We start from the raw sequence: 12,706 nt of genomic DNA on the forward strand, positions 1-12,706 counted from the left end.
CAGTATACTATCTTTTCAGTCTTTCACACCTTAGCACTTCACTTTAAAAAGATATCTTCTCTATATATGTTTCTTTCGTTCAACAGCATTACCTCACTTTACATATGGATATCTTGACTTAAATTTAGAGGACAGGCTTAGAGAATTAATGGAGCTATATGAGAACACAGTATTAAGAATCAGTAGAGTAATTTCATAGATTAGAAAATATTCTAAAAAATTATTGGTGACAATTATGTCTCCCCCCTCCTAAGATTCTAGCATAGAACCAGTGAGGGGTTTTTTGGGGGGGTCATTACATTCTGACATTTTTATCAATTGCAAAGTATTATATTTCTAGAGTTAGAAATATTTTATGCTATGATATTTTATATGCTATGATGTTAAATCCTACATTTTAACAAACCAGCAGAATCCAATTAATGTGGTCAGCATATTTCGGAGACAGCAATTTGGTATGAATATATAGTCATGTATGGCCTTACTAGGTATAAACTGTCGATTTATGTAGCCACAATTTGAAAAAGGATAAATCTGAAGCATTGAGTAGACAAATTCATAATCCAGCAGGAGAACTCTTCCATAATACAGAAGAAATGTTACTGATTTTTCTTTTGCATTTTCCTTTAGCTTTATTACGTAGTTTAAATTCTACTGCAAGCTAGTAGACCATTTTCACTAGACTTGAAGCAATTGAAATCAATGGATCACATTTTATTATGTACTTTTATCTACCTTTATTGATAAAAATTTACTGCAGCCAATTAATAATCGATATCACAACAAGAATATGCATTGCTTTGGATTCAAAAGAAAAAATATGCTCTGGTGCACAGGGACATTTACACAACACAGCTTTGCAATTCTTTAAAGCAGGCACCTCTTGAGATTGCATGGTTTATATCTGCAACTGCAACGCACTCCTAGAAAAAGATGTATTTGGTTTAGGACACGGGTCAGCAATCCGCGGCTCCGGAGCCGCATGCGGCTCTTTAAGCCGACTCGTGCAGCTCCCAGTCGCCCGGTGCGCACACACCTCTCCGAATGAAGGTGCGCGCGCACCTCTCTGAACGGGCAAAGGTGCGCGTGCACCTCTCCAAACGGGCGGAGGTACGCGCGCACCTCTCGGAATGGGCAGTGGCGGCAGCCGGTCTGCAAACGGGTGGCGCCGCTGCCCGTTCAGACGGAGGTGCACGCGCACCTCTCCAAAGGTTTGGAGAGCTGCGCGCGCACCTCTCAGAACGGGTGGTGGCACCACCCATTTGCAAAGCTGCTGCGGACCGTTTGCAGAGCTGCTGCTTTCCTCTGAAGGCAGCAGGTTTGAAAACTGGCCGCGGCAGCTTTCCAAAACAGCGGCGGCAAGTTTACAAACGGGCGGCCCCGCCTCCCATTCGGGTGGAGGTGCGCATGCACCTCTCGGAACGGGCGGTGGTGCCGCCCGCTTGGAAAGCTGCTGTGGCCCATTTGCAGAGCTGCCGCCTTCCTCCAGCTTTCCAAACTGCCGGTGGCAGGTTTACAAACGGGAGGCGCCGCCGCCCAGTAGGGCGGAGGTGCACACGCACCTCTCCAAATGTTTGGAGAGCTGCACACGCACCTCTCGGAACGGGCGGTGGTGACACCCATTTGGAAATCTGCTGCAGCCCATTGGCAAAGCTACCGCCTTCCTCCGAAGGCGGCAGGTCTGCAAACTGGCCGCAGCAGCTTTCCAAACTGGCGGCGGCAGGTTTACAAAGGAGAGGCGCTGCCGCCCATTCGGAAAGCTGCCATGGCCAGTTTACAGACCTGCCCCCTTCGGGTGGTGCCGCCGCCCATTCGGAGAGTGGGAAGGTTTGGAGAGCTGCGCACGCACCTCTCCAAACAGGCGGCAATTTAGAGGTCCTGGGGGTGGCTCCGGCGGCGCCTGGGCTGAAGGTGGCGCCGCAACCCAGCGCCCGTCACCAGGGAGAGCCGTCGCCGCCACCGTGCAGGTGCCTTCCATTTTGCGCGTGCGCAAAACGTTTTGTGTTTTTTGTGCGTGCATGGACGCACACGCGTGTCTCCCACTTTTTTGTGTGTATGATGGAACCGGTTCCCAGTGGCTCTTTTGCTTTTTTACGTTGCCGACCCCTGGTTTAGGAAGATGCAGCCAAGTGCTGGTACATGCTCCAAATCAGCCCTCTGCCTTTGAATCCAAAGCAATGCACAGCCCTAATAACGAGTCCCAATTTGAAAACAGGTAGTCCTCAACTTACAGCAATTTGTAAGTGGAAAAATTGCACATACTGTACAAACTTGGGGAGAACTGACTTTAGACAAGCTTGATTGAAGTCCCCAGCCACTACAAGAGTGCCCTCTGGGTGAGTTTACTGCTGCCTGGAGATGACGTCATACAGCTTGGAAAGTGCTGTGCTGACCTTGGCATCAGGTGGAATGTAAACAGCTATAATAATTACCACAGTAATTTCTCTAGGCAGATATAATGGCCTACATATGACAGTCATCAGTTCCACATCTGGGGAGCAATACGTGTAAACTAATCTGCTGTTGGCACACCAGTCACAATGTATATACACAGAGTCGTCCTCCTTTGCTCTTACCGGAGCCTCCATTTCTGTCAGAGTGGTGAATGACTCGGCTTGTCAGCTCCACTGCTGCATTTGATACATCTGAATGTAGCCAGGTCTCCGTGACAACCATCACACGACATTCATGGAGAAGCTTCCTTGCTGCCATCTGCAGCTGTAATTCGTCAATTTTATGGACGAGGGATCTGGCATTACTCAAGACAACACTTGGCAGTGCTGGTCTATGAGGCTGCTTCCTGAGCTGAGCCAGCATCCCGTCTCTGCAGCCACGTTTTTGTTTTTGCTCCTTTCTCTTTCGCTTATGTCGGCTCCTCCCCAGCCTGATGACAATCCACAGAGGTCCTGGAGGCCTTAGTATGTTATGGGACTGCTGAAAATCATTGGTAATTCCGGATTGCCTTGCAAGCCCGATGTTTAGCAGCTCTATGTGTGTGTAGGCTAATTTAGCCCCTTGTACTACACTGCACACTCATCCATACACACATTATTCCAATCACCACACACCGGTACCGGGAGCTCAGGGCCGCTGCGTATGAACGCGCTGCCATCTTGGGGGAAAAAGGAACCCCATTTAGTAACCATATTACTAAACAACTGCAGTGATTCATTTAACTGGCAAGAAAGGTCATGAAAAGGAACAAAACTCACTTAACAACTGTCTTGCTTAGCAACAAAAATTATTGGCTCAGTTGTGGTCGTACACTGAGGACTACCTGTAAAGAGTTTAATACAATTTAGTAGACGCTTTAACTGTTAGGTTTACTAATTTATAAATAAATGTAGAAAGAAGAAACTGCCAGAACAGTTAAGCAAAACACACTAGAGTCCTGGTTTATCATTCAAAACAAGAAACATAAAATAACACTATTATTGTGTTATAGGTATTATCTTCTTAATTTATTCCAATTAAAACATTTTCCCCATTTCCCAGCCATATTTATATCATTCTGTGTTCAAAAATAAGAGGAATTTGTATTAACAGCATTTGAGTAAGCCACTGGCCTATTATCAGTGCTGTAGAACATAGTTATATGCATATCAATGTTGCAGATCACACACAAGTACATTTAGACTACCACCAGCAGATTAAAAAATGAGAAATATACCCATGAGCAAAGATAAAGCAATGGCCATAGTAATGAAATACACAATGTGAGGGGCATACAGTTGTAAGCTGCTCTGTGGATAATGCAGATAACTTCAGGGATGCAACAACATAGTTATCACAGGCAAAAAAAATGTTTCAGATAGTAAATGGCAATTTCTAATACAAAGACATTCCAAGGTGAATAACAGTAAGTGCTATAATACCTTGGCAAATTTGAAACAAGCCTTTCCCATCATATGCATTTATTAATCTGCAAGGATTAAAGGCTTTGTGTTTTCATCCATATCTGTATCCATATCAGACCTAAAACTAAATTTGATTTTGCCTTTGCTCTTTAATGGGAACCACCCTAATTTCAAGAAGAAACAAGATTAATGAACTATGAGTAGTCATATGACTGAAGAAAATGTGTCTGCTGGTGGGTGGCCATTTTTTTTCTTTCATAAGAGAAACAGCTTGACTTTGGTCATACACATGATCTACACAATGATTACATGGAGAAAGCAGGATCAATTTGACTAAATTTAGGTATATCTGGAAGACACCTCCTCAGTGTAACCAGATGCATTCCAACAGTCCAGAATCTCTGAATATATTTATTCATTTCCTTTACTTGACTGTGGAACACAAGCTGATCACACAATGACTTCCTTTAATATTTATAGCATCTGCTTCTCATCCATTAATGAAAATAATAGATATATCTCCCTACCCAGATTCAACTGGTGTTGACATTGCACCAAATATTTCTAGCAAAAAAAGTGCCTCCCTCTATAGAATATCTAGGCATACAGCACAGCTTTAATGACTAGAACAACTGAAGTTGCATCCATCATGGAATAATATACTGCAAACATTCAAATGTGTGCATTCAAGCACATAAGCATTATTGAAAATTAGAATCTGTAAATAGTGTTATTCCTTTGGGGGACAAAAAACTATAATAATCCTTTCCAGCCTATATTTCAACAGAGATAACACTGGAAAAATAATTTTACACAGCTTCATATTTGCAGTTTTCTTTAAAATGTCTCATTTTCTATGCTATGCAGCTGGGTCAGGATAATTTTTGTTAAAACAAATGCTTAATTCTTAAAATATGCATTTCAATAATTCTGCCTCAACATGAGGATTACTGCTTAATTTATTAGTCCTCAAGCCTTTTGAAGGCTCATAACTACAACTCAGGAAGAAAGCCTCTTCATACCAGACTCTGCATATTCTAAGCTCCACCAATTATAGCACGTTAAATGTAAAAATAAAAATAATTGAAATATTGTATGAATGAGGCTGAAATTTCATATGTGTATTGGACTATAAAATAACACACATAATGCTAGAGGCACAAAGCTAGATTTACAACACAAAAGGACTGGAAGTTGGAGCACCAGTTTGTCTTCTCTTCAGGATCTTATATTCCGATCAGCACACAGCAATTTCCCATCTCAGGTCATTGTCTCTCAGGGGCCATATTTTCATCAAATTCTTGCATTTCTGCTGTTTTTGTACGATAGCCATACTACATTATTATTGTCTCACACCTGTTACTGAAAAGATGGTTTATAACTGCTGGATCTGCCACTGTTGAGGTATCGCCCAGTTCCCGGTCATTTTTTGCAATCTTCCTTAATACCCGCCGCATAATTTTACCTACAAAGAAAGTACAGTATTTAAGTTGACTTTGATTATGATAAAGAAATTGGGGAATTGGTTAATTATTAATCCTGTACAGATAATAATTTATGTGGCCCTCTGAATCTGTCATGCAAAGAAGCTGAAGTAAAATGATTTGAAAAACAGTAAGATTTATGCAGCTATACAAAATATAGGATTCTAGACAATTAAAATCCATTCACAAATCTGACACATAATGAATACACCCAGGATCCTAAAATAATGAGATTCTAACCTGAGATATCAATTTTTTAAAAAAAAAAATTGCCTTCTTGTTCTACAAATATGTTTTGCCAAAAGAATAATCACTGTTCTAAAAGGATATGCTCTGGCCAAAGCAAGTTCAGCCTTATCCTGTAATAGATATACACACCTACACATAGCTTGTAATAATAATATATGTGCCCTTAGTTCAGTAAGAGTGTGTGTGTGCAAATAAATGACTGTGTAACTTACAATACTTACAGATTAATTACCCATTCATTCCTAAAGACTTAAAGTCTCACACTGATTCTTAAAACACAACAAATTTAACATTTAGTAGCTAGCAAGAAACTGCAACGTAACAGGTATCAAAATCAAAACATACCTGAGCGGGTTTTGGGCAGGCCAGGAGCATTCTGGATATAATCTGGAGTTGCAATAGGACCAATCTTTTCTCTGACTGCAAATAAGAAAATGACCGTTTTAATCCCTATGAACAAAAAAAACTAAAAATTTTTTTTAAAAAAAATCATGTTCAGAAAAGTTATTTGATCTCTTCCAAAAGATAGCTGATAATTGGGGTCTATTTAGTTATGTTCAGTTTCTGAACTGCAGTCTGCCACTAGAGGATGATACATATGAGTACTTTTTAAATATGAAATATGAAATTATAACATATGAACTTACCATATGCTATCTGAATGATAATTCTTAAGCAGGCAGAACCATCCCATTTACACACTACTGTTTTATTTCATCTAAATAAGTTGCTCTTTCTGCCCAGCATTTCTTGATGTCTATTTTCAGAAAACTCCTTACAGTGTACATAATGTATATCAGTAATATTTGGATTGTATAGGTTGCTTTTCAGTGGACTTGGTTTTGTGGTTTGTTGTTGTTTTTTCTGCTGGTAAGGATCTGGTAAAAGAGTAGTTTGTTTCCTTCTTCGATGAATTTGATTCTAGCACACACCCCAACTAGCAGTCCCATTACACAACTACCAACACCATCAACCTTACAGAAGCCACCAACTCAATGAGCCATGATCTTATCATTCAAGTAAATCATCAGCATGGAGCTATCAATCATCTGCAAAACAACATCTGTCTAGAGGATCATCCCATGCAAGCATTCAGAAAGTAAGTAAAACTGAAGGATATTCAACAAATGCCAATCACAACCTCACTTTTCCCGAATTTTACAATGAAATTGTCTAGTAGTGTCATTGTAACAGAATAGCAGAGTTGGGAGGCACCTTGGAGATTTTCTAGTCCAACCCCTGCTCAATCAGGAGAGCCTATAGCATTTCAGACAAGTGGTTGGCTGATCTCTTCTTAAAAGTCTTCAGTGATTACCGCATACACAACTATTGAAGGCAAGCCATTCCCTGATTAATTGTTCTGTCAGGAAATTTCTCTTTATTTCTAGGGTGGTCCTCTCCTTGATTAGTTTCCATCCATTCAACCGGTGGTAAATGTACCACTGGTGGTACTTCAGCACCTGGCAGGTGGAGGGGATGAGCTGAAGTGGTGGCAGCACAGCACAGGCCTGGGGGAGAGTCAGCTGGAGCTGCGGTGTTGCTGGGGCTCTGCTGAGGGCCCAAGATCAGCACGTGCAGCTCTAGCTGATTGGCGCTTCTGACAGCCTCTGCTATCACCGGGAATAGCAGACGGGGTGAGAGAGTCAGCTGGAACTGCAGGGCTGCCAGGACTCGGCAGAGGCCCCAGGATCATCACGGGCAGCTCCAGCTGATCAGCACTATGTGCAATGGCCAGCCAGGGATTGGACGACTGTGTGGAGGAATGAGACTAGGGTAGCAACTGATGCTGGAGCTCTCCCTGAGTCCCAGAGATAGCGCACCCAGAAGAGAAAAGGAGGAGGAGGGGGGAGAGGAGGGGATATAAAAGGAGGAGGGAGAGGGAGAGGAAAAAAGAAGAAAAAGTCAGAGAAAGAGAAGGGGACTGAGAAAGAGAGAGGGGCAAGAGATGAGGCTTCTGTGAGACGCAGTGAGGAGAGGGAGGGAGGGAGGTGAGGAGAATTCTGTGAGACAAGCAGAGGGCTCAGTGAAGGAGTAGAGGCTGTAAAAGAGAGAGGGACAGAAGAAGAAGGGCTGACCAGCCACCTGACCATGAAGGTAGTGGTACATATGAAGAAATATGGATAAATTTGTCATGTTCGTCAGTACAAAGGGAAAGTGATTCAGCAAAGGAAACGCCATTGAAGAAATTAAAACCGGGACTTTTTTCCTTTTTTTGGTCATCAAGTTTTCGACATCTTGCTAAGCACTGGTGGTATTCAAATATTGTCATATCCTAAAAGTGGTACAATCTGTGAAAAGGTTGAAAAGCACTGCTTCTTCTTTGTGGCAGTCCCTTAGATATTATAATTACCGTATATACTTGAGTATAAGCCGAATTTTTCAGCCCACTTTTTGGGCTGAAAAATTCCACTTCGGCTTATACTCCAGTCAACAAAAAAAACTTACCGAGGACTTGTGCGCGGCCGAGGCTTTGGTGCTTTCGGGATCGCGCGCACCTCTCCCAAGCCGCCGCCGTCCGGAGACCTGCCGAAGTTTGGGGAGGTTTGGGCACCTCCCCAAACCTCCCCAAACTTCGGCAGGTCTCCGGACGGCGGCGGCTTGGGAGAGGTGCGCACGATCCTGGAAGCACCGAAGCCTCGGCCACGCGCAAGTCCTCGGTAAGCTCCGGGCGGTCACTTGCTTCGCGTCTCCTGAGGGAAGGGGGGGCGACTGGAGCGGGCGTGTTTCCTCGCCTGCTGGGCGCCGCGATTTGCCCGGGGAACGCGCGGGCCCCGAATGGCAGCGTGGAGCGAGGAAGCGGACAGCCAGGGCTTCCCCGAGAGCCGCGGCCACACAGGGTATTCCTGTGTATTCAGGCTTGCAAAATGGCGGATCGAGCCTCTGCTGGCGGCAGAGGCTTGCAGAGCGCGGATCCAGCCTCCGCCGGTGGCGGAGGCTTGCAGAACGGCGGATCGGCTTATACTCGAGTCAATAACTTTTTCCAGTTTTGGGGGGTGAAATTGGGAGTCTCGGCTTATACTCGAGTCGGCTTATACTCAAGTATATACGGGTACATGTTTATAACCGAAAAACCAACTTCAAAAAACTCAGGCAAGGGAACGTGCCACCTCTGAGCTACAAATATTTGCTTCCATTACAACTATAATAACGTAGGTTATGGAATCCCGACGTGTTATATAGAAATTGGGAGGTGGGGATTTTTACATCTGGTTACAGTTCCCCTGGAGCCCCGGCCATGCCTCTTCCTATTGGAACTATCAGAATGACCTTGGATACTCCCCACTCTCAAAAGCTCTTGCAGTTACAAACACAAGATTAAAAATCTTAGAAGTCATATTAAATACAAGATGTATTTCCTAGGAAAATCTTCTCCATTAAAATGCTTTTGAAAGGCACAAGGATTTTTCAGAATTTATGTTTAACTGTAAAGGGACTACTCAGTAATTACTTATCCCCAAAAGACTATTGTAGGAAAAAGAAATGCAAGCAATTCTTTCTCTCTGCATATTAAGAAATAACAGAATTATGTAAAAGGCCTGGGCCAGATAAACACAAAGTATGCCAATGCATTCTTTACTTGCTCACAGTTGGAGAGTCACTATGTACACATTTTTGCAGAATTCCCACTGTGTTCAGGGGTATACAGTGTGCTGTTAAGTATTGAAAGTGGATGCCAGCTGGCAGCAAGGGCATATGAAAGGCAAGGACTAAATTTAGTTTTGGCAGAACCAAAAGGTGTCCCTTTGATTTGAAAAGCCCTCGTTCAGCCAGTCTAAGGAACAAGGCATTCGGTTAGATATGGATTTATCCCAGAAAAGCCACAACAAAGCTCATGGGTAATCATGGAATAGAGACCATTGCATCCATTACAGGACTTCCCTTTTGCTGTACATGTTGATAATATATCGGTTCCACTAATGGGAAAGACATTTGATTCCACAAACTATCAGACTGCATAATGTACATATCAAGGGTCCCATGTAGTATTCTTGCCATCTCCTTTTAATAATGTAATACAGCTTTTTCCAAGTCTGGCATCCAGAATTCTGGCAAAACCCCAAATTTGGCCATGTTGGCGAGGAAGCTGCAACTCTGAAAAAACTGGAAGTGCTAAATTTGGGGCAATTATATTTAACCAGGAGAAACACTAGTAATCTAATGAGATTACACTCAGACTTGAATACAGACAGTGCTTTTTTTGTAAAAGAAAAAGGTGCCGGAACTCAAATATGTTATACAACCCGCCTTGCCTACCCTACAAGGTTCCATCCAAAAAAGGTGCCGGAACTCCATTCTGAGCGTTCTATGAGAAAAAAAGCCCTGAATACAGAGATGGGCATACCATAGCCTTCTCATAGAACATAAATTCCAACCTTCCCCATTACTGACCCCATTCTTATTGGGACTGCTGCAAATTAATTTCTGCAAGATCTGGAGGACCACAAACTGCTCATTCTTGCTTTCTACATTCAGGATCCTTGTATCCTATTTCCCTCAATCTTAATAGTTTTTTATAAGTCTATGTGGCTTGATGTACAATTTTCAACATGCTTCTCTGATTTCAGCCAACACAATTACCTTGCTTCTTCAATTCATCAATCAGTTTGTTTGTGAAATCATGTCCATCCTTCAGAGTGACAAAACAGTAGAGGCATTCTCCCTTTACAGGGTGTGGGTGGCTTACTACGGCTGCCTCCGAGATAGAAGCATGTTCTACAAGTGCTGATTCAACCTCCGCTGTGCTCAATAAATGCCCTGCAAAAAAAGAATTTTTTTTAAATTGGCCTTGTCCCACCATTCTTTTCTTTTCATATAAAAGCAGTGTATTACTGAATCAAGCTATAAATCAGAATATAAAGCATAAAGCTGGTCACATTTTTTATTAATTCCTTTGCTTTTATTTCTTTATTCTTAGGAAATAATCATACTGTAAAAGTTGAAAAATAAAATTTAAGATCACAAAATTTTGGCACAAGAGTTTAGAAAAGCCAATTTTATAAAGAATGAGAATTTATAGTTGTACCCAATAAAAGTTAGCAATTTTAGTAGGTACTTACAGCTTCCATTTCTCCCAACAGTATTTAATAGTCTGCCATAAGAGAATCCATAGCTTCTTGATGCAAGGCATATTTTATTTTTAAATATATAATATGAATTGTATAATTATAATTTTAATAAATTATAGGTCAGCTTTCTTTGTATTTGTATTTGTGAGGTACAAATAAAAGATAACCTTTAAGCTTCTTACAGGAAATAAAAAATCTCAAATAATAATAGGATATAAATATAAAAAATAAATTATTTCTTGCCATTTTAATTTTCTAAATGTCCCATTAAAACTAGCAACATGAAATTACTTAAATTTGTTCATGTCCTGATCTGATTTTTCTGGTAGGACAAAGGGTGATTACTGGATATTTTGCTCGTTTATCATTGTTTGTATTCTCCAGCAATGACCAAGCACATTCTTATTTGAAGAAAAAAACACATTACCCCCAAAGACCAAGGTCTAAAGATGTTAAAAATCTTATTATGTCAATAAGAGAATTGTACAAGCAACTTTTATCCTTCTACAAGAATTTGGCTCTTACCAGAAACATTCAACATGTCATCAATTCGACCTGTGATCCAATAGTAACCATCTTTATCTCTCTTGCAGCCTGGAAGAGAGACAAAATTAAGGCTTTTAGACTTTAACTTCCTCTTAATCCTTGCCCCTCAATTTTTCTGCCTTTATACCTGGGTCTGTAATGTAAACAAATCTCAGCCCAAGAGGTTCAAACCCAGAAGAGTTTATAATCAAACCTAAATCATTCATACTAGTTAATCCGCCAGAGCTTTTAGAATTCTAAAAAAAAAATCTGAGATTTAAACTCCTTTGGTTATTTCATGAGTTAAGCTAAATTGTACCTTTGAATCCTAAGTTCTAATTGGCACTAGTTATAGAGTGTGCATTTGTGTGTGCATCATGTGTGTAATATTGATTGTAGATGTACTGCTACCCAAAATAATAGGCACTAAGTAAAATCTGCATGATTCATGATATTTTTCTTTTTCCTTTCCCTCATTCACTGTTCAATTAATTTATTAACTTTAATGTATACCATGTATTATCTTCTGGAATTAACATTCACATTCAGTATTTTTTGGCTGCTCTAATAAGCTTGGGAAAGGGTAAGGAAGCTGAAAGCAGAGATTTCCACACTTCCTCCTGAGAGTAAATGGACAAAGAATTGACTTTATCAAGGAGTGGATTATGGAAGCCTACCCAAGAAGATCTCACCAGGAGTATGAGATGTGAAACAGTAAGGATTATGAGGGGAAAGGCTGGGAACTCTGCTTGAAGAAACCTGAAAAGCTGACCAGTCAAGTCATTGCATGCATGAGAAAGTGTGCTTCATTCCAGGGCTGTGAATAGTATCTTCAAAAAGCTAAGATCTATAAAAGAGTTCTACTTTAGAAGAATTCAGATGTAACTGCTGGAAACTGATGTCATAGTAGAAAAGTATGAGGACTTCTAATACACTTAAATATTTCCAAATTAAGATAATATTTCCTTTGTGAAAACTTACCATCTCCAGTCACATAATAACCAGGAAACTTTTGGAAGTAGGTTGCCTCAAACCGCTGCTGGTTTTTGTACACTGTGCGCATTATTCCAGGCCAAGGTTGCTTAAAAACCTAAAGATGATTATAGGTGAGAAATGTGAGGGAAGTAGAAAACTTCACTGGCTGAGTTCAAGCAAAATACAAGTTTAATGTGGTTTGTATGATTCATATTTAGTACTGTGTATGAACCCAAACAGTGGGGCTTGTAAATCATGGTTAATGTTTTAGCACTGTCCATGATCCACACATCTGTAGTTTGTTCAACATACCATTTTTTTGGTATGATAAAAGGAGGAGCCCAAATTCCCAACTACATGTCATCATATTAAGAAAGGACTTGGACAGAGGTCTGCTTGATGTCAAAGCACAGAATTAAAACAAAAAAGACAATATACTGACAAATATTTTAGTGTTCAGGAATGCAGCAGTGATAGGATTTGGAAAATTTCATATTGTCCCCACCTGATTTTTAGAAATGTATTACTTTATAACTTTAGGTCATAGCAT

At 41.0% G+C, this 12,706-nt stretch overlaps 1 protein-coding gene across 3 annotated transcripts in view; it reads right to left on the bottom strand.

The window, feature by feature from the left end:
- The window catches only part of ACSS2 (acyl-CoA synthetase short chain family member 2), a 66,232-nt gene that overhangs the window by 405 nt on the left and 53,121 nt on the right, over nt 1-12,706 (bottom strand). The window contains exons 14-19 of one of the 3 annotated variants that reach the window (XR_014491924.1): nt 12,163-12,271; nt 11,182-11,250; nt 10,169-10,345; nt 5,936-6,010; nt 5,214-5,322; nt 3,213-3,277 (exon numbers count right to left, since the gene is read on the bottom strand). Coding sequence is in view for 2 of the 3 variants with exons in the window: in XM_083357762.1 (XP_083213888.1) it covers nt 5,192-5,322; nt 5,936-6,010; nt 10,169-10,345; nt 11,182-11,250; nt 12,163-12,271 (561 nt within the window). In the remaining variant the exon portion in view is untranslated. Of the gene's footprint in view, nt 1-3,212; nt 3,278-3,313; nt 5,323-5,935; nt 6,011-10,168; nt 10,346-11,181; nt 11,251-12,162; nt 12,272-12,706 lie in introns of those variants that run through there. The other 2 variants (XM_083357762.1, XM_083357761.1) reach the window with 2 other exon arrangements.

This window comes from Vipera ursinii, assembly GCF_947247035.1.
Source record: "Vipera ursinii genome assembly, chromosome: 3".
NCBI lineage: Eukaryota > Metazoa > Chordata > Lepidosauria > Squamata > Viperidae > Vipera > Vipera ursinii.